Source organism: Typopeltis vanoorti, chromosome 18 (assembly GCF_054136105.1).
Source record: "Typopeltis vanoorti isolate ZY-2024b chromosome 18, IOZ_Tvanoo_1.0, whole genome shotgun sequence".
NCBI lineage: Eukaryota > Metazoa > Arthropoda > Arachnida > Uropygi > Thelyphonidae > Typopeltis > Typopeltis vanoorti.
Window position 1 is genome coordinate 54,310,708 of NC_143566.1, and position 24,204 is coordinate 54,334,911.

The window sequence follows — 24,204 nt, forward strand, 5'->3', positions numbered from 1 at the left end:
GACTCTGGCAGCTTATTCCACTCATTTACCACTCTAAAAGTAAAGAACCCAGCTCTAACACCCCTGCTAACCACATTCTTGCCCAGCTTCTATAGGTGTCCCCTAGTTCTCCCACCACCAGTCCCGATCTCAAAAATATCCTCTGAATTAATCCTATAAAATCATTTTAGCAATTTGAATGTCTCAATCATATCTCCCCTTTTCCGCCTATCAACTAGTTTCTGCAACCCACAAATCTTCAACCTGTTCTCATATGGTTCATTCCATAGACCTGATATCATCTTCGTCACTTGCCTCTGGATCCTCTCCACCTCCTCCCCATCAAGAAGGAACCGAGGTGACCAAATCTGGGCACAGTAGTCGAGATGAGGTCTTATCAGGGCTCAGTACAGAGGTACAATAACTTGCTTGTCTCTGCTCATCAAGGCATTTTTCAACAACCAAGTGAGTTGATGAGCTGATTTAGCTACTTTTGCAATGTGTCCCCTAAACTTCATCTCTCTATCCACCAACACTCCCAAGTCCCTGGCCTCATCAGTCTCTTGGAGTACAGTTCCACCAATTTGGTATACTGCTGCTAATCTTTTCACCCCAAAATGCATAAACTTACATCCATTCTCCTTAGCCCAGAACCAATCGATCTAAGTCATCCTACAAGACTTTGACATCTTCTGCATTCACTATCGCCCTACCCAACTTTGCATCATCAGCGAACAAATGAACTGTTCCACTTATATCCTTCCCTATATCGTTAATGAACAGATTAAACAGCAGTGGTCCAAGAACAGAACCCTGCGCGCACACCACTAGTCACAGGCCATCTTTTGGACTCTACTCCTGAATAAACTACTCTTTGATATCTCTCTATCAATCACCCACCTATCCATCTCACCAACCCTATATCCATTCCCATATGTTATAGTTTACAGATTAGAATTCCATGTGGTATCCTGTCAAACGTTTTTGCCAGGTCCAGCAGTATCACTGTAAACCCATTTCCCTTATCCAGTTCTGCCGTTACCTTGTTATAAAACTTGAGCAAGTTACTGAGGCATGATCTACCCTTCACAAAGCCATGCTGTCCTCGTGCTTATACAAAAGTAAGATGAATCTAAATGTTTGTTAATCATTTACCATAGTCTGACCTCAGGTGGGAGGTCAGGCTAGGGCATTAAAAGCAAAAAAGACTACAGGAATGTCATAGACATACCATACATTAGGGGCATTTTGTAAAAAATAGATAGAACACTACTTATAATCCAGCATTATTTCAAAGCTGAAAGTAGAAACTATGGAAGTTTCATAACAAATGTTGACAGAGAGCTTATGGGAATACACTCGGTGGTCATAGAGGACCCATCTTCAACCTGTATAGCATCCAGAACAAACCCAAACAGAAGCAAATTTTAATATGAGAGGGATTTAAAAATTATTTAAAGTAGTTATGTTTTTTTTTTTTTTTTTTTTTTTTTTTTTCCCACCAGAGTTCAGGCTAAGGTGAATGATTAACAAACATTTAGATTCGTCTTACGTTTGTATAGTGTAGTGTCAATGTAGCTTGTATCCTGTACATATGCATATTTTCTTGATGATGTAAAGTAACATTCAACATTCAAAATTTGCACAATATCTATCATACTTTGCTTTGAACTCATTCACAGTCATGGCACTCACAACAGACTTTGGCCTCCTATTTCAATCATTTACAACTATACAAGCAAAAAATTTGGCTGCTAATTACACTCTTTCTCAATTTTTGAAGGATGGTTCTTAGTTCTCCCCCCACCAGAACTGTTCTGAAAATTTTTTCTCTGTATTATATCAATAACAGAAGCATTAACATGCCTATTTAATAAGTGTCTTACAATAGCACAGGTTCGAAGAGAGTAGAAAGAAAGTAAAATTGCTCCACTGTATAAAGGTAGTGATAAGTCTGTGGCTGCAAATTATAGACCAATCTATATATCTGGAGTTGTGGTTCAGGTACTACAGAGATTGGTGAGAATTAGGATACAGAAATGTTGATAACTGCAGTAAATGGAGATCATGTTTTACTACCTTACTTATGTACTATAACAAAGTGACAAATGTCTTGGACAAGGAATCACATATACGGTGATATACTTAGATATTGGAAAAAACTTTTGATAGACTGTCACATGACTACTTACTAAATAAATTGAAATGAATGGGAGTGGATAACAGACTTCTGAATGGGATTGGTGACTGTCTGTCAAATAGGTATCAGAAATACATGGAGATGCAGTATGTCAAAAGGGGAAAGTAACTAATGGGGTGGGGCAGGGAGACGTTTTGGGACCATTGTTGTTCGATTTGTATATTAATGATATTGGAATGAGTTTAACTTGTGATATGCAGCTGTTTGCAGATGATGTAAAATTGGAGAGAAAAATGCAGACTCAAGCAGATGTTATGGCCTTACAGGAGGACTTCAACAGATTGTATGAATGGGCAGGTAAGTGGAACAGTTCAATGTTGCAAAGTGTAAAGTTTTGAAATTTGGTTAGCAATAATGGAATGTAAAGAATGAAAGTGGTTGGGAAACTTTAAAGGAGGTATAGTAGATGACACATTTGGGAGTGTTGTTGGACAAGGACCTGAAATTCAGGGTTTACATTGCTCATGTTGATGCTGGGACCCTGACATGCAAAAATAAAGAGGTTACAATCCATTGCATTAAGCCTTGATCAGACATCATATGGATTATTATGCATGAATTTGGTCAGCAGGTTTTCATGGTGATGAGGATATGCTAGAAAGGATCCAGAGAATATTCATAAAAGTGGTAATTGGTCTTTGGAATGTGGAGTATGAAGACAGGTTGAAGGAATGTAAATAACAAAGCCTCTTGAACAGAAGGTGGTGGTGGTGGTGGGATATCACTGAGACATATAAGTTAGTCAGGGGTTGTTATCAGTTTAAAATGGAAGAAATGTTTCATAGAATGGGATAGGGAAGCTGTATAAGGAATTTGTGAGCAGAGGAGTGAGGAACAGGTTCTTTACAGTGGTTGGTGAATGGAATGCATTGTCTGAGTGTGTTGTGAATGTAGATACATTGAATCAGTTTAAGGCAAGGTTGGATGAGCTTTGTGTGGTAGTGCATACCTCATATAATGAATTTCTGATCTCATGAGGTCTGATTTTAATAATAATAATTAATCTTGTAAAAATCCTTCAGTAATTTGTGTTTCAATCATTTCACCCCTTTTCTGCCTATCAACCAATTTCTGTATCCCATAAATCTTCAACCTATCTTCATAAGATTCATTCCATAGACCTGCAACCATATTTAGTCACTCGCCTCTGAATCCTCTCCACCTATTCCTTAACTCCAAGAAATGCAGGTGATTAGATCTGCACACAATAATCAAGATGGGGGTATTACCAAGTTTCTATAAAGAGGTATAATAACCTGCTTAAATAATTCTGCAAAATTTCATGTAATGAAATTTAAAAATAAAAACATCATAACAACAACAACAACAAAAAAAAAAAAAAAAACGTTTCAATTTACTTTGGCTTGCTTATCTAATTTTCTCTGACAATCTTATTTGCTCTTTCTTACCATACTAGTCTAATGTGTTGCTCGCATTATGTACTACTCATGACTATACTGATCATCTTTTTCTTTATATTCTTTCCACAGTGGTTTATTTATTTATTTTTTATTTTATTTTATTTTATTTTTTTTGCAGCTGTTACTTAGTATCAATACTCCTTTACCATTTGGCTTCTCCTCTTGACTTGGGTATGCAGACTGCTATTGCATCTCTAAAATACCTCTGACCAATTCCCTTGCATTATTGACATTTTTTTCTTGTAGATTCTCAAGCCATAGCACTGCTCCAAGATGCCTCCTCAGTCTATCATAATTTTTATTATCATTATCATTATTCAGGCCTCCATGAAGTCAAAAGATTCATCATGGGAGGTCCTTCCTAAGAAACACAAAGTCTATCAAGACTCATTGAGGGGAGGTCCCCCCCCCCTGAGAAACACAAAGTCTATCATACCACTCCTTAAATTCATTCACTGTTCTCGCTCTCACCACTCCATCAGGCAATGCATTCCATGGTTCAACCATCCTCCATGCAAAGAAACCACTCCTCACCCTCTTGCAAACAGTTTCCTTTCGTAACTTCCAGGGATGTTACGAAAGGCCTCTTGTCATCACTCCTTCCTACTGTTCAACCAAGTGAAAGAACTCCCCAGTGTTGACCCTGTAACCACCTCTCAACAGTTTAAAAGTCTCAATCATATCACCTCTCCTTCTTCTATCCACCAAACTCTGCAGTCCATATTCCTTCAGCCGATCCTCATAATTATCATTGTACAGTCCTGAAACCATCTTTGTTATCCACCTTTGTACCCTTTCCACAGTTAATTTATCCCCTTCAATAATCCAGGGGACCAAATCCAAGAACAATGGAGTAAGTGTGGTCTGATCAGAAACTTATACAATGGAATGATAATCCTTTTATCTCTGCAGGTCAGTGTACTTCTCGTTATTGCAGCAATCCTCTGTTACTTTCACCACTTTTGCAATATGTCCCCTAAATTTCAGGTTTCTATCAATCATCAGCAACAGATCTCTTGTCTCGCCTACTTCCTCCAGTATAACTCCTCCCATAGAGTATGCAGTGTCCCATCAATGTTTCCCAACCCTCAGGACCTTACATTTTGCTGCATTAAACCGACAACCCCATTCGTTTGCCCATCTATCTAGCTTATTGAAATCTTCTTACAGGGCTACCACATCTGCACTATTAATAATAGTCCTTCCCAGCTTCGCATCCCTTCGCAAACAACTGAATATCCCCTTGCAATCCACTGACAATGTCATTGATATAAATGTTAAACAATATAGGTCCCAGTACTGAGCCTTGTGGGACCCCCACTTGTAACCCTCTGCCTCCTTGAAACTGTCCCACCATACACAACTCTCTGATACTATCAGATAGCCAATCCTGAACCCAGTTGACAAATCTGACATCCAGACCCATGTGCTGCAACTTAAATATCAGCTTATCATGTGGCACCCTGTCAAATGCTTTCGCTAAGTCTAAGAAAATGGCAGTATATGCCTTTCCCTCATCTAATGCACTTGTAACTTTATTATAAAAGGCTAGCATATTGCTAAAACAAGAGCGTCCCTTCACAAATACATGTTGACTCTCACGGATAACACCACACTCATCTGCCCAATGCTATATACAGTCTCTCACTACTTTCTCCTAGATCTTAAAAACTACTAATGACAAGCAAACTGGCCTATAATTAGACACTTCCAGTCTGCTACTGCCCTTATGCAATGCCACTTGCCAAACTCAACTGTCTAAACATCTCCTGGTCCCCACCTTCTTTGCTCCTGGGTCTGTAGCAACATCCCCACTAAATATCCTGTCTTAGCAGCTTTATAGTTCAGCATAAACCCTTTCTTGACAGAGAATTTCACAATTCAGCAACTTTCCAGAACAAGATTACATGGTCACTCTCGCCGGTAGGAGCCAAAGTGTCTACCTAGGTTATGGATATATATTGCCAGATATTGGCCAATAATCTAACCACTGGCTGAGTGGTTAGATTATCTGCTCTCCAGCCAAAAGGCTGCAGGTTCAAATCCCCCCATGGGCATGATTGTCTTTGTGATTGTCTTTAGAAATACTTGAAAAGGAAATAACTGAAGAAGAATTAGAAATCAGCCTGAAAGAAACAAGAAACGGAAAATCACCTGGAGAAGATAAGCTAGGTTCAGAACTATATAAATATGCAGGAACAAGATTCACAGGAAGACTCTTATTTTTAAATAAAATTTACTCAACTGGTATCCCCCAATAGAATGGAAAAAAGCAACTGTGATTCCTATCTTTAAGAAAGATAACAGAGATGACCCTAAAAACTACAGAGGTATCAGTATACTAAATTCATGTTACAAAATATACAGCAGAATCTTAAATAACAAACTAATGAAATATTCCAAACACTTTATTCTAGAGGTACAAAATGGATTTAGAAAAGGATGATCATGTATAGACCCAGCCTTCTGCCTAAAATTAATAATAGAGAAAAGAAGAGAATATAATTTAGAAACACATATTGCATTTATTGACTTTGAAAAAGCATTTGACAAAGTTAAAAGAAACATTATTTAACATATTATAAGAAAGACAAATACCAAATAATATCCTAAAAGCTGTCACAAGTATACATGAAAATAATCAAATACAAATAAGATTAAATCATGAGCTATCATATACAAGAGAGATAAACCAAGGGGTCCAACAGGGATGTCCCCTCTCAGCAACTCTTTTTATATCTACTTAAATGAAATAATAATAAAATGAGTAAAAATTTACATCAAGGAATTAAACTTTCACCTACAGTTAACTTAAACACTCTCCTCTTTGCAGACAACCAAATAATAATTACAAATTCTGAAGATAACTTACAGAAAGCTATTTTAAATCTAAATGAGATATCCAAAGATTATGGTATGATATTATTATTATTATTATTATTATTATTATTATTACCACGGGCTACTCCAGGAGTCCTTAGACTCATCGAGGGAGGCCCTAAACATCATGTTCACACAGCTGTTCAACATTCTCACAGTATCTATCATACCTTGCCTTGAACTCGCTCACTGTCATAGCACCCACAACAGACTCTGGCAGCTTATTCCACTCATTTACCGCTCTAAAAGTAAAGAACCCAGCTCTAACACCCCTGCTAACCACGCTCTTGCCCAGCTTCCATGGGTGTCCCCTAGTTCTCCCACCACCAGTCCTGATCTCAAAAATATCCTCTGAATTAATCCTATAGAATCCTTTTAGCAATTTGAATGTCTCAATCATATCTCCCCTTTTCCGCCTATCAACTAGTTTCTGCAACCCACAGATCTTCAACCTGTTCTCATATGGTTCATTCCATAGACCTGCTATCATCTTAGTCACTCGCCTCTGGATCCTCTCCACCTCCTCCCCATCAAGAAGGAACCGAGGTGACCAAATCTGGGCACAGTAGTCGAGATGAGGTCTTATCAGGGCTCGGTACAGAGGTACAATAACTTGTTTTTCTCTGCTCGTCAAGGTATTTTTCAACAACCAAGTGAGTTGATGAGCTGATTTAGCTACTTTCGCAATGTGCCCCCTAAACTTCAACTCCCTATCCACCAACACTCCCAAGTCCCTGGCCTCATCAATCTCTTGGAGTACAGTTCCACCAATGTGGTATACTGCTGCTAATCTTTTCACTCCAAAATGCATAACCTTACATTTTGTCACATTAAATTGACATCCATTCTCCTTTGTCCAGAACTCCAATCTATCTAAGTCATCTTGCAAGACTTTGACATCTTCTGCATTCACTAAATATCAATGCATTCACAATCAATTCACTGCATATCAATGGAAAAATCAAAAACTATGGCCTTTAAAGGACAAGATCCAGCAAGAACTAAAATAGTATTAGATAACAAGATCTTAGAACAGGTGAATTCATTTAACTGCCTAGGATGTACGATCACTTATGAAAATGAAAAAGATATAAACATAAAAATTGCAAAATATTTAAAAATAACAGGAGTAATTAACTCTATATTTAAACCAAACCTAGTTCAAAAACAAACCAGGCTAAAAGTATACAATACATTAGCCCTACCGGTCTTAATGTATGGAAGCGAAATCTGGACAATAAAACAAAAAGACAAACAAAGATTAACAACAGCAGAAATGAAGTTTATGAGAAAAACTGCAAAGTATACCCTATTTGATCACAAAAGAAACGAAGATATTATGAAAGAATTAAACCAAGAACCAGTAATTGAAAAAATTAAAAAATATAAACATAGATGGATGGAACACGTTCAAAGAATGAAAACAGAAAGATTACCAAAACAAGCCTTAAAGTACAAGCCATTAGGAAAAAGAAAACCAGGACGTCCTCTTAAATGATTCAACGATGACTTCTAAGGCCGGAACAGGCCATACTAGGCCTAAATCCTTGATACGTATGATGATGATGATTGCCAGATATTGGCCAATAATCTAACCACTGGCCGAGTGGTTAGATTATCTGCTCTCCAGCCAAAAGTCTGCAGGTTCAAATCCCCCCATGGGCATGATTGTCTTTGTGATTGTCTTTAGAAATACTAGATGGTGTTGGTGTAGTTGTGGTCATTTGGTGGATTGAGCTATGGAGACAGCTGTAGAGCAGGTGCCCTCCCTCGATGAGTCTTTGGACTCCATGGAGGCGTCAAATAATAATATAATACAGGGTGTTCGGGATAAATTTGACATATTTATAATTAATTATATTTTTCCGTAAGTTACATGTATTAACACACACTTCTCTTCATTTAAAAGTTTGGACCCTTCTTCATTCATATACAAGATGTCAGAAAGGATGGATAGCTGGAACCCACCTGAATCATGGAAGAGAATAACTTGTATCATGATGATTCGTGCCCGCCATCAAAATAAGGATATTACGACTGCTGCCCAATGCTCCCTGAATACAGTAAAAACAATCAGGCATGAACTAGAGACTTGCAATGGTGACTACGAGGATGTAGCAAGAAGAAAGATCCCTAGCAGACGATCTGATTGCGTTCGTACAGCAGAATTCCTCGCAAATCTGCAGGAACAGGTGTTGAAGAACCCTGGCATTGGAATTCGGGCTTTGTTCGTGGAGTTGCTAACTGTAGTCAAGCCCTGGATAACAAGGGTAGCCAATGGTAGGCCGTATGTATGGCAGTAGGATTCGGCCCCTTGCCACACCTCTGGGAAAAGTCAAAAATGGTTGTCTGAAAATTTCTACGACTTCACCAGTCCAAATGTTTGGCCTCCAAACTCCCCAGACCTTAACCCCATGGATTATTTTGTATGGGGCACAGTTGAAAAAGACACCAATCGCACTTCCAGTAATACAAAAGCCCAGTTAATGGATAAAATTAAAACAGTTTTTGCGGCCCTTCCCAGGGAGACTGTAGCATCAGCTTGTTCGAGGTTCCGAAGCAGAATTGAAGCTGTGATCGATGCTAATGGTGGTTATTTTGAGTAAATCTTGTTGATAGTATTGTAATTAACTCTGCCTGTAATGTTTTTTTGTCAATTCATTAAATTTAATAGATACAAAGAAGATTTTCTTTTTCCTTACGAAACTGTCAAATTTATCCCGAACACCCTGTATATATAATATACCTTCTTATGCTATTACCAGATCTAGCACTATCAAATCCTTGTCCCCGGTATAAAATTTTTTTAAAATAATTATCCCTTAGCAATTGTATAAATTCCACTTATATTCTGTCATGTTCCCTTTCCTCCTTCAATCTATGTCCCTATAGTTGAAGTCTCCCATAATAATTGCTCAGTTTTCACTCATTGTGGGGACCAATCGTTCGATGCTGTTGCCATACTCTCCCTCAATGAGTCTTTGGACTCCCTGGAGGTGTCAAATAATAATAATAATAATAATAAAAATCTCTTGATGCAGCATCTTCCTATAGCAGTCTATAGCAGCATCTGATGTTGCTGCTATAGATATGATCTATATCAGCAACCAACAATATATTTCACCTATTGGTCACATCAGACATCCTCAAATGAATGATCTTCGCCAGACCTAAAATCCTATTTAACTTCTAATTTTGTTATCAACAGACGACTTTGTTATCAACTGCTATCAACAGCAAAACCCAGTTCCTGTTCTCTTCCCTCTATCCTCCCTGAAAATACAATACCCATTACTTTCTATCCCTGTAAATAGAAAATTTTTTGTCAGCCAGATCTCACTGATGCCTATAATTTTTGGACAAGTCAAGCTGACCAACGACAAAAAGGCCTCTCCCTTATTCCTGATACTTCTGGCATTCAGGTATATGCATGGCAACATCCCTTTGTACCCACAATTACCTTTGTGTAATGTCATTACCAATCCATTTGAATCAGAATCCTATAAAATTGCATTTAACATTACATAATCATTTCGGTACACATGCTTGTTTATCCTTTAATTATTTATTTTGTTTATTTATTATTCTTTATTCTTGTGAATACATGTTTCTAATAATTGTTACTATGTCTCAAGTGTCATTAAATATTCACTTATTCTGAGACACCACCTGAACAAAATCAGATTTTGATAAGAAGTAATAAGGTAATCTTATCTTGTAATATAATCATAGCACCATGTACATCCACTGAGGGTCCTGGAATTTGATATTGTTGATGATATGCTGCATCTGATCAAAGTTATTGCAAAAAGGTAATTTCTATAGTATTTCAACACGGAGATTATAGTAACAGCAAATTAAGTAGAAAGAATAATTAAATTAAATCTACAGTAAAGAGCTTGCTGTAAAAAGACAAGTAACATGCACACAGCATTATTAAGACATGCAATAAAATTTTTGGAAATACTTACAATATCTAGGCTTTGCAACATGCGACTTAGTTGAATCACTAGGTTCTCCAGGTCCTGCTTTATTAACAGCCCTCACACGAAACTGATATTGCTGACCAGGTACCAAATCTGGAACTGTAGCCTCAGTTTTGGGAGATTTTGTCTCTAAGCACGGTTCCCAACTAGTGCCAAATCGTTCTTTCTTTTCTATAACATAACCAGAAATAGGAGCACCACCATCCTTTTTTGGGGGATCCCACTTAAGATCAACTTTATTTTCATCCCAATCTACTATTTCTGGAATTCCTGGTGGTCCAGGCTCCTCTACATATGAATAAAAAGAAAAAGGGAAAAAAAGTAAATTTTACATATAAATATTCCTTAATATTGGATTTTTAAAAAATTAAATATTTTTGACAGAAAAAAATAAGCATTTTCTTTTTTTTTTTTGCCAAGATGACCTTCATAACCAAAATTCCAAATGATTTCCCTTTTCAGGTTCAAATGACAATTATGCTACAGTATTAAAAGAAACAAAGAGAACAAAAAAAGTTAATCAATTTTGTGAGACATAAACTGTTTAAAAAAGGAACAAGTATGGAGGTAGAGAAGAAATAATTACTGGAAAAAGAGTTCAAGAGTAAGATTGCAACTCAAAAAGAAGGAATGTGATTCCAAATGATTTAATTAATGTACAGATTGTGTAGGAACAATGGAGTGCAGTTTGTAGATTTAAGAAGTAAATCAGGACAAAAATGTCATGTATAATTGACAGATTGAATATAAATAAACTTATTAAAGTTAGGTATTTGGAAGAGTGTTCTTTAGTAAAAGGATGAAGAAACAAAGAAACTAGGGCCACTGGGAGGAGTGGATGATGAAGATGAATTTGGGTGCATCTTCCTTATTACAATGAATTAATGCGAGAATGGAAATAATCAGAATATCCTGAACGTAGCTTCTCAGGTCTGAAATCTGAATCGGACAAATACTCATTAAATGACGAAAAGATAGTTGCTGTTCCAAAAGAATAATTGCAATTCACTGCTCATATGTTAAAGCAAGAAGCATCCAGAATAAGGTGACAAGTCTTTTTCACTGGTCATTTCCAGTTGACTAAAATATTACGTGTATTATTCTTCTTATTATTGAAAATAAGAAGAAAAACCAACAACAAACCATAAAATTACTGACCAATCATCCTACTTAGTGCCTGTTATAAGCTCCTAGAAAGGCTCATTCTCAATAGAATTGCCCCTAAGATAATAGAACAAGAACCAGTGGAACAGGCCAGAGTCAAGATAAATGAAGCTGCTGTGATCAGGTTCTGTCACTCACCACACATATAGAGGCAGGCTATCAACAATGCCTGAAAACAGCGGTAGCTTTTGTAGATCTTACCGCAGTTTATGATACAGTCTGGAGGCATGGTGCAATCTGCAAGTTGCTCCGTGAAGTCCCATGTAAAACAATAGCAAAACTAATTGATAACATACTAAGCAACTGCCTGTTCCAAGTGTGTATGGACGAGAACAAAAGTAAACAAACAACATAGAATAATGGATTACCACACGTGTCTGTTCTGGCTACCCTCCTTTTTAACTTATACATCACAGATTTGCTAATACAGCCTCCAAGAAGTTTAGCCATACTGATGACATTGCTCAAGCCACTAGACACACCAATTTTACTATAATGGAAGATACACTAACAAATGACCTTGCAGTCCTAGATGAATACTTCAGCAAATGGAGATTATGCCCAAATCCTAGCAAAACAGAAGTTTCATGCTTCCACCTGAATAATAACCAGCCTAACGAAGAGCTCATGGTCTACTTCAATCACAAACTCTTAAGTTAAAACACATTCCCAAAATATCTGGGTGTCACTTTGGATAGAACTCTATCTTTTAAACTACATCTCATTAACACAGCATCCAAGCTAAAAACATGAAACAATATACTGCAAAAACCATGTGGAACAACTTGGGGTGCCTCAGCAACAATGCTTTGTTGCACTGCTCTTGGTTTCGTTTACTTTGAAGCTGAATACTGCTCACCTGTATGGCTGAACAGCACCCATGTGTATTTGGTTGATGCTCAGCTTAACACCACTATGGGCCTTATTTCTGAAACAGTGAAATGAACTCCAATCTACTGGCTCCCAGTGCTAAGCAACATCCCACCTCCACACATCTGCAGATCCAACTTTCTTTTACATGAATACAGCAAAATCATGGAAATCCAAAATCTTCCAATCCTTGAAGACATCCCACTCCTAGAAATAAACAGGCTAAAACTTAACAGCAAAAAAATTTGCAGAGACAAGTTCCAACATGAAGGAGAAGTGAAAAGAATCCTGGTGTAACACCATTAATCATATTTTAGCAGAATGTCCCCAACGTGCATACAATGGAAACCTGTCAGACTTCATCCATGCTACACCAAGTGCAGTTGACTGGATAATCAACCTAGACTACAGTTGTAGCCTATTCTTGAGTGTCACCTTTATGACTGTATTATGTCTTATTATTGTACACATGTCTATTATTCTGTTCATATATATTAAGGATTAATGTGATATAACTTTTTAGGTGTGAGCCATACGCTAAATAAATAAAATATTGAGAGAGACTTCCGGGGAACTCATTGGGAGGCCATACTATTTGCACCAGCTGTCATACCTGTTCTTAAAGTCATTCACGGTACTTGCACACACACAACATCCAATGGGAATCCATTCCAATCACATTCTATTCTATGAGAGTCACTTATCTGCTTATGACTTATGTCCTCTAAGAGTGGAGGCTTTGGAAGGCAGTGGCACTAATGATTTTGAAAGCATATTGTGTGAGGTACAGGTAGGCAAGACAGGATATTTAGTAGGGTGTTGCTACAAACCAAAGAGCACAGAGGGTGGGAACCAAGAGAGTTAAGACAGTTGAGCTTGGAAGGCGCAAGAATAATGATTGTTATGGGAGATTTTAACTACAGCAGTATAAATTAGGGAGAGAAAGATGCATGTAGCAATAAGGGAATGGAATTTCTAGAATTCTTGAAGAACAAATGTCTTAGGCAACATGTAATAGAGGGAACAAGAGGTTCAAGAGTTTTGGATTTGGTCATAGCATCAGAAGAGTTGATAATAACTGAGATGACATCTCTACCACCAGTTGGAGAGAGTAACCATGTGGTTTTGACTTGGAAGATGAATAGACATGCAGGAGTATCAAAGAGACGGGAATGTATGTGGAATTATAAGACAGGTGATTATAATAGTCTTAGACATCGACTTGGGGAAGTTCATATGGAGGGAAGAATTCGAAGGCCGGAATATCATTAGTGCTTGGGAAATTGTGAAGGAATATTTGTTAGCAGCAATAGTAAGCTGTATTCCACAAGTGAAGAAGAGGACACAATTTGGTGTAAAGTGGATGACAAACAATATTAAACAGAAACTGCATGTGAAAAAGAGGCTATGGAAGAGATATATGCAGGCAGGTGAAGAGCAGATGCATGAAGAATATAAGACACAGGCCAGGAGAGTGACTAGTATGGTAAGGAAGGTGAAACTGGAATGTGAGAAGAGATTGATCCTAAGATCCAAAGTAAATCCTAGGGAATTTTTTAACTATGTGGCCAGTAGGAGGAGAAATGATTGTGGAAGAATGACATTGTGGGATAAAAATGGGAATAGAGTAACTGATGGAGTAAATTTTAATACTAGATGGATAGGGAAGGTTCGAGCCACTTTTAATAAAAAGGCTGCTCTTTAGTTGAACAATCATTCTAGATTCTTTTTCTACTGTGAAGTGGATTTTGGGGGTGTTGGCTGTTTGGGTAGGTAACAAATGCATTCAAAGTGTCTTGTTCATGGGGTCAAATGGCAAACACATCATCAACATAAAGTAACCATACTAAGGAACTGTATGTAGCGGTGATAAGTACTTTGTTTTCAAAGTGTTTCATGTAAAAGTTTGATAAAGGGGGAACCCCCATGGCAGTATCCCCTTTAACAAACTTTTACATGGAACACTAGGTTACACTATATTGATGATGTGTTTGCCATTTGGCCCCATGGACAAGACACTTTGGATGCATTTGTCCATGGGGCCAAATGGCAACATTCCAAAATCACATCTATTGATTTTGGTAATGTGTCAAGAAATGGTAACTATTTACCATTTCTTGATGCATTAGTCAGCTGCATTTCAGATGGATCACTGTCTTTTTCCATTTACAGAAAGCCAACACACATAGGAAGATACCTACATAAACAATCACATCACCATCCAGTCCAACAGTATAGCATTTTAAAAACACTTATACAAAGAGCCAGAGCGATTTGTTCTAACGATACGATACAGCACTGTCCACAGAAGTTAAATATCTGCACCATGCATTCTTGGCCAACGGCTACAATCTTTATAAAACAGATAAAATACTACATAGCTCCATTACTCCTCCCTGCCCTAATACACAGGAACACAACATTACCATTTTGATTCCCTATGTCAGATGTACATCAGAAAAGATAGCCAAAGTACTGATGAAACATGGCCTTCGCACCACATTCAAACCTCATGTTAAACTAGTAACTCTGCTCCACTCACCTAAGGATAAACTTCACCCTCTAGTACATCCTGGAGTGTATGAAGTTCCATGTAACTCAGCCTATTATGGGCAAACAGGAAAATTGGTCAACATCCCCTGGAAAACATAAAAAAATACATTCGCTACTATTATTATGGCAAGTCAGGACTGGCTGACCACACTTTGGACACCCCTTCACACAGAATTAGATGGAAGAAAACGAATGTGCTATGTAGAAGTCGTTACAAATCTGAAAGATTATTTTTTGAGTCAGCCATGTCTTAAAAGAATTCTCCTAACTTGAACAAATATGGGTGCATTAATTTGCAAAAAATGGGAGACTGTTATCCTAAGAGCAACTCCCACATATCTGTAGTTTTTTTTTTTACAACATTAAAGGGTGTCAAAATAGGACTTTAAATCTTTTGTCTATTGCAATTGCTTTGTTCACTTACTCGCTGTCACATATACAAGCTGTGTTTTACTCAGATGATGCTGATTTGAAAATCAGCGAAATATAAGATGCAGAAGAGATTGTTCAGTTAATGAGTGGTCATTCTGCTAAGAGCTATCAAGCTGGTGAATGCAACATTGAGCTCACTGTTACCTCTTCACTAGATGAAGAAACGCAGGAGTGTGAGGCCAAGGTATTAGAGCTGTTGCACAAACTGAATAAGAATTTGGCAATAGGAACTGATGGAATATCAGCACGTGCGCTAAAAGAGCGTTCAGCTGAACTGGCCATTCCTTTGACCAGGCTGTTTAATATGAGTCTCAGAACAGGGAAGATTCCGTAGGAATGTATGGTAATTCCATTGCACAAGGGTGGCAAACACCGATGTATCCAATTATCGACCAATTAGTATCTCAGGAGTGGTGGTGAAGAGTTCGTAAAAGTTGGTTAGGGCTCGCATTCAGAAATGGGTTGACAGAGAATCTCTACTTTGCAATGAACCACAAAAGGTTTACTAAGATCATGTTTTAACAACTTCCTCACATTCCATAACAAAGTTACCATTGAACTAGACAATGGATATACCATGCTACTGCGGGATTTTGCTAAGGCTTTTCACACAGAATACAGCATAGTAGTATGTTGCATAAACTGGAGAAAATGGGTTTGGGTTATGCAATATTAGCATGGATAAGAGGCTAGCTGACTGATAGATATCAAAAAGTGGTATACGGGTCTGCAAGATCCTTGCTGCTCATGAGATCAAATTGACGGCTCGAGGGATAAAGAAAATCAATGAGGCTTTATTAAAGGTGTTCCCATTAAGATCCTTGGATGCCATCAAGTGTCATAGACAGAAAGCCAGTTACAAAGCCTTAGTTCAAGAATTGGCAGCCCATCTGCCACAAGTAGGAACAGGTAATATCTCCGTATCTCCTGTCCTTGCCTCTCCATCTTCCAGCCACTATCCTGCTGTTGAAGAAGAGGCTTTGATTCTCAGACTGACATCATCTCTAGATGATCCTCCTCTTCCAGAATATAACCATCAAATTCTTAAATCTCTCATCCAGACTCATCTTCTGGGAATACATATCACAAATTAGTTAAATGACTACCTCCATGCTGAATTCTCCAAACACTTGATGCCTCGTCAACATCAGCCTACATCTCATTCTACAATGGCTTTGTCAAATAGGAAGCAGAGGAAGATGGCTTATGCAGCTATGCAGGCCCTCTATAAAAAGAGTAGAGGACAATGTGCCAAAACCATCCTTGACGGTGCTTCCTCTCCACCTCTAGCAGATTTGCATGATGATTTTGTTAAATTCTGGGGTACAGTCTTTTCTGCTCCACCTCCACACTTCCCTGATTATGATGACCACCTGCGATATTGAGGTCCATTCCTACCCTTCAAATATACCAGCCTGTCTCCATCCAGGAGTATAAACAGCTCTTCCATCCAATTTCGCCTCCAGAACTGATGGCTTTCCTGCATCTAGGCTTTGAAGTTGCCGTTAAAGATTCTTCAAGACTTATTGGACATTCTCCTTTCCAGTAAAGCAATACTACCATGTCTACATGCTTCAAGAACTATCTTCATTCCGAAGAAAGAAACTTCAAGATGTGCATCAGACTTTAGACTTATTACCATCTCCCCTGTGATACTTAGACACTATCATAAAATCTTAGTTAAACGACTTCAGCAACATATACAGCATGATTATAGGCAGAGAGCTTTTGTCCCTTCGGATGGCTGTGCCGAGAATATATATCTTCTTTCTTCTCTTCTCTTTGATTCCCGACGCAGCCTTAAGCCTCTCTATATATAGCGTCGCTGAACCTACAAAAGGCCTTTGATAGATTCTCTCTTCCTGCTCTCCTTTGAGAGTTGTCTATTGCTGGATATCCAAAACCCTTTCTTTCCTATTTTATGGAGATATACTTGGGTAGCTCCATCACTATCATCACTACAGGGTCCTGTGCAACTTCTATTCCTGCAGTGCGGGGTGTTCACCAGGGTGATCCTGTATCTCCCCTTTTCTTTAACTGCATCATAGATAAGTTTCTTCACTCTCTTCCTTGCCACATAGGCTAATCTCTAGGCACTTCTTCCTTTAATGCTATGGCCTTTGCGGACGATCTTATTCTCATAGCCTCTACTAAGATAGGCTTGCAGGAACTCCTTGACAAGGCAGTTGACTTTTCTATATTCAAGGCCTTTCTATTAATGTAGAGAAGTCTTGCTCTTTAGCACTTGTCCCCTCTGGTCATGACAAGAAGCTTAAGGTCGAGACTATAGAGTTTTCCCTGCACGGGAGGCCGTTGCATGCTTTGACCATCCTGAAAGAGTGGAGATACCTCGGTATCATGTTCACCCAAAACGGAAGGTCTTCTGTCTATTCTATCCTAGAAGCTGGGATCACTTCTTTGAGGAAAGCTCCTCTCAAGACCCAGCAAAGACTGTTTCTCCTTTCCCACTATCTCCTACCTCACTTTTACCACAAGTTGGTGCTTGGTAGGACATATATCTCAGTACTGTCTGAATGGACAGGGCTACCCATTCAGCTGTATATTTCCATGCAAGAGTGAAGGATGGTGGAATAGGGGTTCCATCACTTAGATGGCTGATTCCACGCCTGCGGCTGTCCAGAATCGCGAAGTTAGAACTATCTTCTTCCCCTATCTGCATAAAGGCTTTCTATAGCCCATTAATACAAGAAGACTTCAGGTGGGATAAAGGCTGGTCCCATTATCAAGGTACCTTAATTGAGTCAGCACCCACAGAACACAAGAGATGGGCATCTCTGCTGCCCTGTTCTGTAGATGGTGCTCCTTTAAAAGAGTCAAATCTGGTGCCTCCAAAGCATGATTGGGTAAGGGATGGCACAGGACTCCTGCCTGGGTTTCAGTATATTGATCTTATCAGGACGAGGATCAATGCCCTGCCCACTCGAGCCTGCACAGCTCGATGGGATAGTGACAACTCAAACTGTAGGGCTGGCTGCCACTATAGTGAGACATTGTCCCATATAGCCCAGTGTTGCTTCCACACCCATGGGATCCAATTGCAGAGGCATGATGCTGTGGTCTTGATTCTGAACAACCGCTTTAAAAACAAAGGTTTGGAGACCACGGTGGAACCACATTATAGGACCTCCTCGGACTTGCGTAAGCCAGACTTAGTGATTAAAAGAGATGGTGCCATTTGGGTAGTTGCTGCCCAGGTGGTTGGTACAGGGCACCCACTAGCCTATAGCCATAATAATAAAGTAAACTATTATAAAAATAACCAAGATCTAGTTAGTAAGATATGGAAGGAGCATAGGGCAACTCCGAGGTTTACCAGCACCACCATCTCTTTACATGGCATATTATTATTATTATTATTATTATTATCCAAGACCTCGTGGAGTCAAAAATCATCTGGGTGGTCCTTTTATCACACACACACACAGCTCATCATACCGTGCTTTGAACACATTCAAACTCCCTGCAGACACCACACTCTCAGGCAACGCATTCCAATTATTTACAACTCTGCACGAAAAAAACCCGTCTCTCACTCCCCAACTCACACCTTCTTTATACAGTTTCCATGAATGACCTCTGGTTCTTCCCCGATCTCCCACTATTTTCTATAGAACTTCTCCAGCATTGATCCTATAACAACCCCTTACCAACTTGTAGGTCACTATCATATCTCCCCTCTTCCTCCTGTTGACCAGACTCTGCAAATTGCATCTTCTCAATTTTTCCTCATACTCGACACTCCAGAGGTTAGAAACTACCTTAGTCAGTTGCCTCTAGACCCCCCTCCAACATCTGTTCATCCTGCTGAAAACCAGGTGACCAAATCTGGGCACAATAGTCCATGTGTGGCCTAATCAAAGCCTTATACAACAGAACAAGAATCTCTCTACTTCTACATGTCAGTGTCCTCCACATCATTCCCAGAAGCCTTTGTGTTGTCTTTACAATTTTGGCAATGTGTCCCCTAAATTTCAGATTCTTATCCACTATCACTCCCAGATCTCTTATTTCCTCCATCTCCAACAATGTATCCTCACCAAGCATAAATTCTGCATACCATCTTTGTTTTCCAAATTTTAAAACCTTACATTTTGCAACATTGAACTCACATCCCCATTTCCGTGCCCAATCACTCAATTTATTCAAGTCTTCCTGCAAGGTCACAACATCCTCACTACTCTTCATGGTTCGTTCCAACTTTGCATCATCTGCAAACAACTGAATATCTCCATCCAAATCTTCACCTATATCATTAACATAGAAGTTAAACAGTAATGGCCCTAAAACAGATCCTTGAGGCACTCCGCTAGTGACTTTCCTTTTCCTTGACAATGACATCATTATCTGATAGGTATTAACTTGTTGATACCTATCAGACAACCAATCTCCAATCCAATGCACCAATCTAATATCCAACCCCATCCGCTCCAGTTTGACTATCAATTTATCATGAGGTACTTTATCAAAAGCCTTTGCGAAATCCAAATATATCGCTATGCATCCTTCTCCTCTGTCCAAAGAAGCAGTCACTTTATTGTAATAAGTAAGTAGATTACTAAAACAGACCTCCCTTTAGCAAATCCATACTGTCCATCAAAGATGATACCATTGTTGTCAACCCAACTCTGGATCCTAGTTCTCACAAGCTTCTCCAACAACTTAACCTCAACACCTGAAACACAGATAGGCCTATAGTTTAACCTCCCAAACGGCCAGGACGTCTACAGACGTCCAGCTAAATCTGGATATGTTTCAGCCCACCTGTTGAAAGAACCTAAAGAAGTGTAATTTGACTGTCATGTCCATTAGAAGGTGTGATAAACCCTCACGCTGAAGAGAACTGTTAATTGGATTATCTCACATTCCTAGCTGCCTCTCAGTTACCATATAACAAGAAATGCACTTCCATGTTCAATGCTGGGTAACTGGATTTTAGTTATATAGGATAGACTAAAAATAGAGAAATTATTTATATTTTTGTTTTCTCTTTTTATTGTACAATGCAATTTTAATGTCTGGACAAAATAAAGATCTTGTATAATTTCTTCACTTAAATATTGCCTTACCTTGGAGAACCAATTTAATTTTTAATTTTTTTGCGCTAATTTTTTTCTAATCGCTTATAGACAAAACATTTTTCTTTGTTCTCGAAGAAATTAATTCACGATAATTATTTGAAATATTCTTTTAAAAAAAGAAAACAAAACCGGCAGCCAACGTTCCGAATTATATTATTTTTATTTTTGTACAAAACCATCGAAATCGAATAATACCTTACAGATTTCCTTTATGATAACTAATATTTAAGGAATTGACAGCGTATACTAGAAATATAGATTAAATAAACTTTAATATATACCTTCCGATATTTCGGCGAACGTCACGTTGCCATCTTCTTGGGAACTTACTACACAGACACGTGCACACAAGTACTAATAACAGCAAATGAGACTGAAGCTAGGAAGCTAGCGTTTCCTAAAGTCCTGATGGTGCCCCTGGTGGGCTATATTGGTAGTTCTTGGCCTTTGGGCTGAAGTTCTTCTGATAACAGTTTCCCAAATTTGGGGCAGTTTCATGCATCCAAATTTGTTGAGGTTTGGCATGTTCCTAAGGGCCGAGGCTGATTCCATGAATAGTCTTTCATACTTGAACTTGCTGCGGTGTATTACTGTGGCTTTCTTCCATCTTATTCTGTGGCGAGTATCCAGAGCGTGGTCTGCAAGCCCAGAGTGGCTGTACTGGTAAAATCAGATGTAATCCGATTTTACCAGTACAGCCAAATTTGGGAAACTGTTATCAGAAGAACTTCAGCCCAAAGGCCAAGAACTACCAATATAGCCCGCCAGGGGGCACCATCAGGACTTTAGGAAATGCTGGCTTCCTAGCTTCAGTCTCATTTGCTGTTATTAGTACTTGTGTGCACGTGTCTGTGTAGTAAGTTCCCAAGAAGATGGCAACGTGACGTTCGCCGAAATATCGGAAGGTATATATTAAAGTTTATTTAATCTATATTTCTAGTATACGCTGTCAATTCCTTAAATATTAGTTATCATGTTTAAACAGCGTATAAGCCTCTCAACAAGATTTCCTTTAGGACACGCTTGAGCAACTTTGCATTATAGAGAATAACATGAAATTCTTTAATCATATTACTAAATTTTTTCTTCATGTTGTATAGTAATCTACTGTTCTTTGTACTTTCACTTTCTTGGTTTCCTTGTATAATTGGTCATTACAAAACGAAATTAACAGTTATGATTTAAATTTATATTTTCTGCATAATTCAGATATTTTATTCTCCAATTTTTAAAGTAAGCGATACGTTTGCTTATTTTTTATCATTCAAAATATGTATATCAAATACATCAAATGCGAAATTTCATTACCTTTCACAATAGAATTGAACTTATTTCACCTCTGATAGTTTAACCCCCCCCCCCCCCCCGTTGCATTATCACACATCCGAAAACTGTTATGAAATATAGGTACAGTTTTAATTTAATTTGTTATTTTTCTCTAGTAATTGTTCCACATAACTTTAATTTTTCGATACTGAAACTATGTGGTGATTATTATAAATTAGCAAATTATAAATCAGAAAATATACATATTATTTCCCTATTATTATAAATCAGGAAGTTATGTGGCATTGGCTAATAGGGTAAATTAATATTTAAAAACACTGTCATCCTACAAATGCAATATCAGAATATGCTTCGAATGTCTGATAATCAATCAGAAAGATGGAAAAACAGAAGAAGAAATTGTAAAATATTCAGTCATTGCATGAGGTACTTTAGTGTGCTGCCTTCTGGGCATGTTCTTTTGATCTGGTTCCCAGTGTGTGTGGGGGGAGGGGAGTTAGTAATCTCTGTTAATCTACAACTTGTTACTGGGCAGAAAGGAATATTAGAAAGTATACCAAAATACAATTCATTTGTGAGATGTCAAGCAACAGCCGGAACTTTTTTTCAAGATAATTATCAAATAATTTAGAATTTTTCGATAATAAAAGTGAAACTGATCACTATAAATAAAGAAATCATTTTTGGCATAAATACTTCATCAGCCTGTAAAAGAAATGTCAGTTTTACTGTGTTAGGGTATCTGATCAACAGAAAACGAAACAAGACATTATTGCTTGAGGCAATTTAGTGCGACTTCTCGGAAACGTTCTGTCTTATGTTTCTCAAAAGAGTGATCTAAGACTTTTAGCTTTTCCTCTAGGTAAATGGATTATTGTCCAGCATTTCTAAGACTTATTTCAGAATAGCAATCAGCAGAAATAGAAGTAGTGATGTTTAGATTTTTTTTTAAAAAAAAGAAACAGAAATAACACAATTGAAATTTCTTTGTGTGGTATACAGTTTTACATGTTGAAAATAAAGCATAGTATTTCTAAATCTTAGAATAGTTTCAGCAGATCACTGAATTCAGATTCAAAGAAAGAGTACAGAATTAGAAGCTTCGATATACAACAATATTATTGATTTATTTCTTTTGTCAAAACGGTGAACTGATATAAGAGATTTCGAATACTGTCTGAAAGCTTTCAAAGCTGTAGAAATTTAAAGTAGTTATGCAACTCAGTTCCAGGACAGGAGAGGGGGGGGGGGGTTGCAGTAAAAATTCTAAAAATGAGCATAAATTTTTAATCATTCCATACAGGATATCCTTCCTATTATATTTTCAACATATCTACAGTGGTTAAGTACTGGATATTATAATAATGTGCATCCTACAAAAAAAAAAAAAAACATCTGTTGCAATTTTCAGCAAAAGAAGAAGGCGAAGAGTCTCTGATAAAATACCATTAGGTATAAATTTTTGATACTAATAAAGCACAATATCAGAAACTGAGTAATGCAGTTTATAATCATCCATATACCTTTATACAATCCATATAAAGGTATTTTGCAAAGAAAGAAAGCAAAATGTCATTTTTTTTTCACTAAATGTTATTTAAAAATATAAATATTTGAACAAAATATTTTAAATGTAAACAAAAATTTGAAAATTCGAGGAAAATAATCTATATTGTCAGCAAAGCGAAGGAAATTAACTATTACTAAAGTATATTCATTGCAAAGGCTGATCTGTGGTCATTTCAGGATTGATTATTTATTTTGAAAGATGTGAAACTTCTATTTTGAAAGAGACACAATAAATAAATTGTTCAGCAAAAAAAAAAAAAAAAAAAAAAACGATCAAATATCCTAGTACAGTGAAGAAAATTCGAAGTAACAGAGTACATGTAAAGACAAGCGACACAAAATTCGCTCGAGCACAGTTAATCTGCCAATGGCTCTCAAATCGCCACTAAGGATTAACAGCAGAGGAGGATAAATACTTGATAAAAGATAGAATGCCGATGAAGTTTTGATCCATGAAAAAGTCTGGGATAGCCTTGCTATTTCATCCACCTTGGCTGGTAGAAGGGTTAATGATTGAGTTTGATCACCTCCTTTATGAAGTGGCACAATCTTGCCCTCCTTCCATGGAGCACAGATAGTTATAAGGACTTAAAACAGCTTGGGCTTACGCAGAAGGATATAAAAGTTCTTTTCTTGAGGTCCCTACAGAGCACACTGGTGACACGCCGTTGCCACCAGAGAATGACTACAGTGATAACTAGAACAGGCATAGGGTAAAACACTTGTAAAGGCTTAGGCCTATATCAAGTCCGGACGAGATGTCT

At 37.8% G+C, this 24,204-nt stretch overlaps 1 protein-coding gene across 1 annotated transcript in view; it reads right to left on the bottom strand.

Moving 5' to 3' along the window:
- The window catches only part of LOC150096673 (twitchin-like), a 2,440,784-nt gene that overhangs the window by 1,511,353 nt on the left and 905,227 nt on the right, over nt 1-24,204 (bottom strand). Inside the window, exon 43 of the mRNA XM_090408679.1 lies at nt 10,452-10,754. Within this exon, the coding sequence (XP_090264805.1) occupies nt 10,452-10,754 (303 nt within the window). The remainder of the gene's footprint in view (nt 1-10,451; nt 10,755-24,204) is intronic.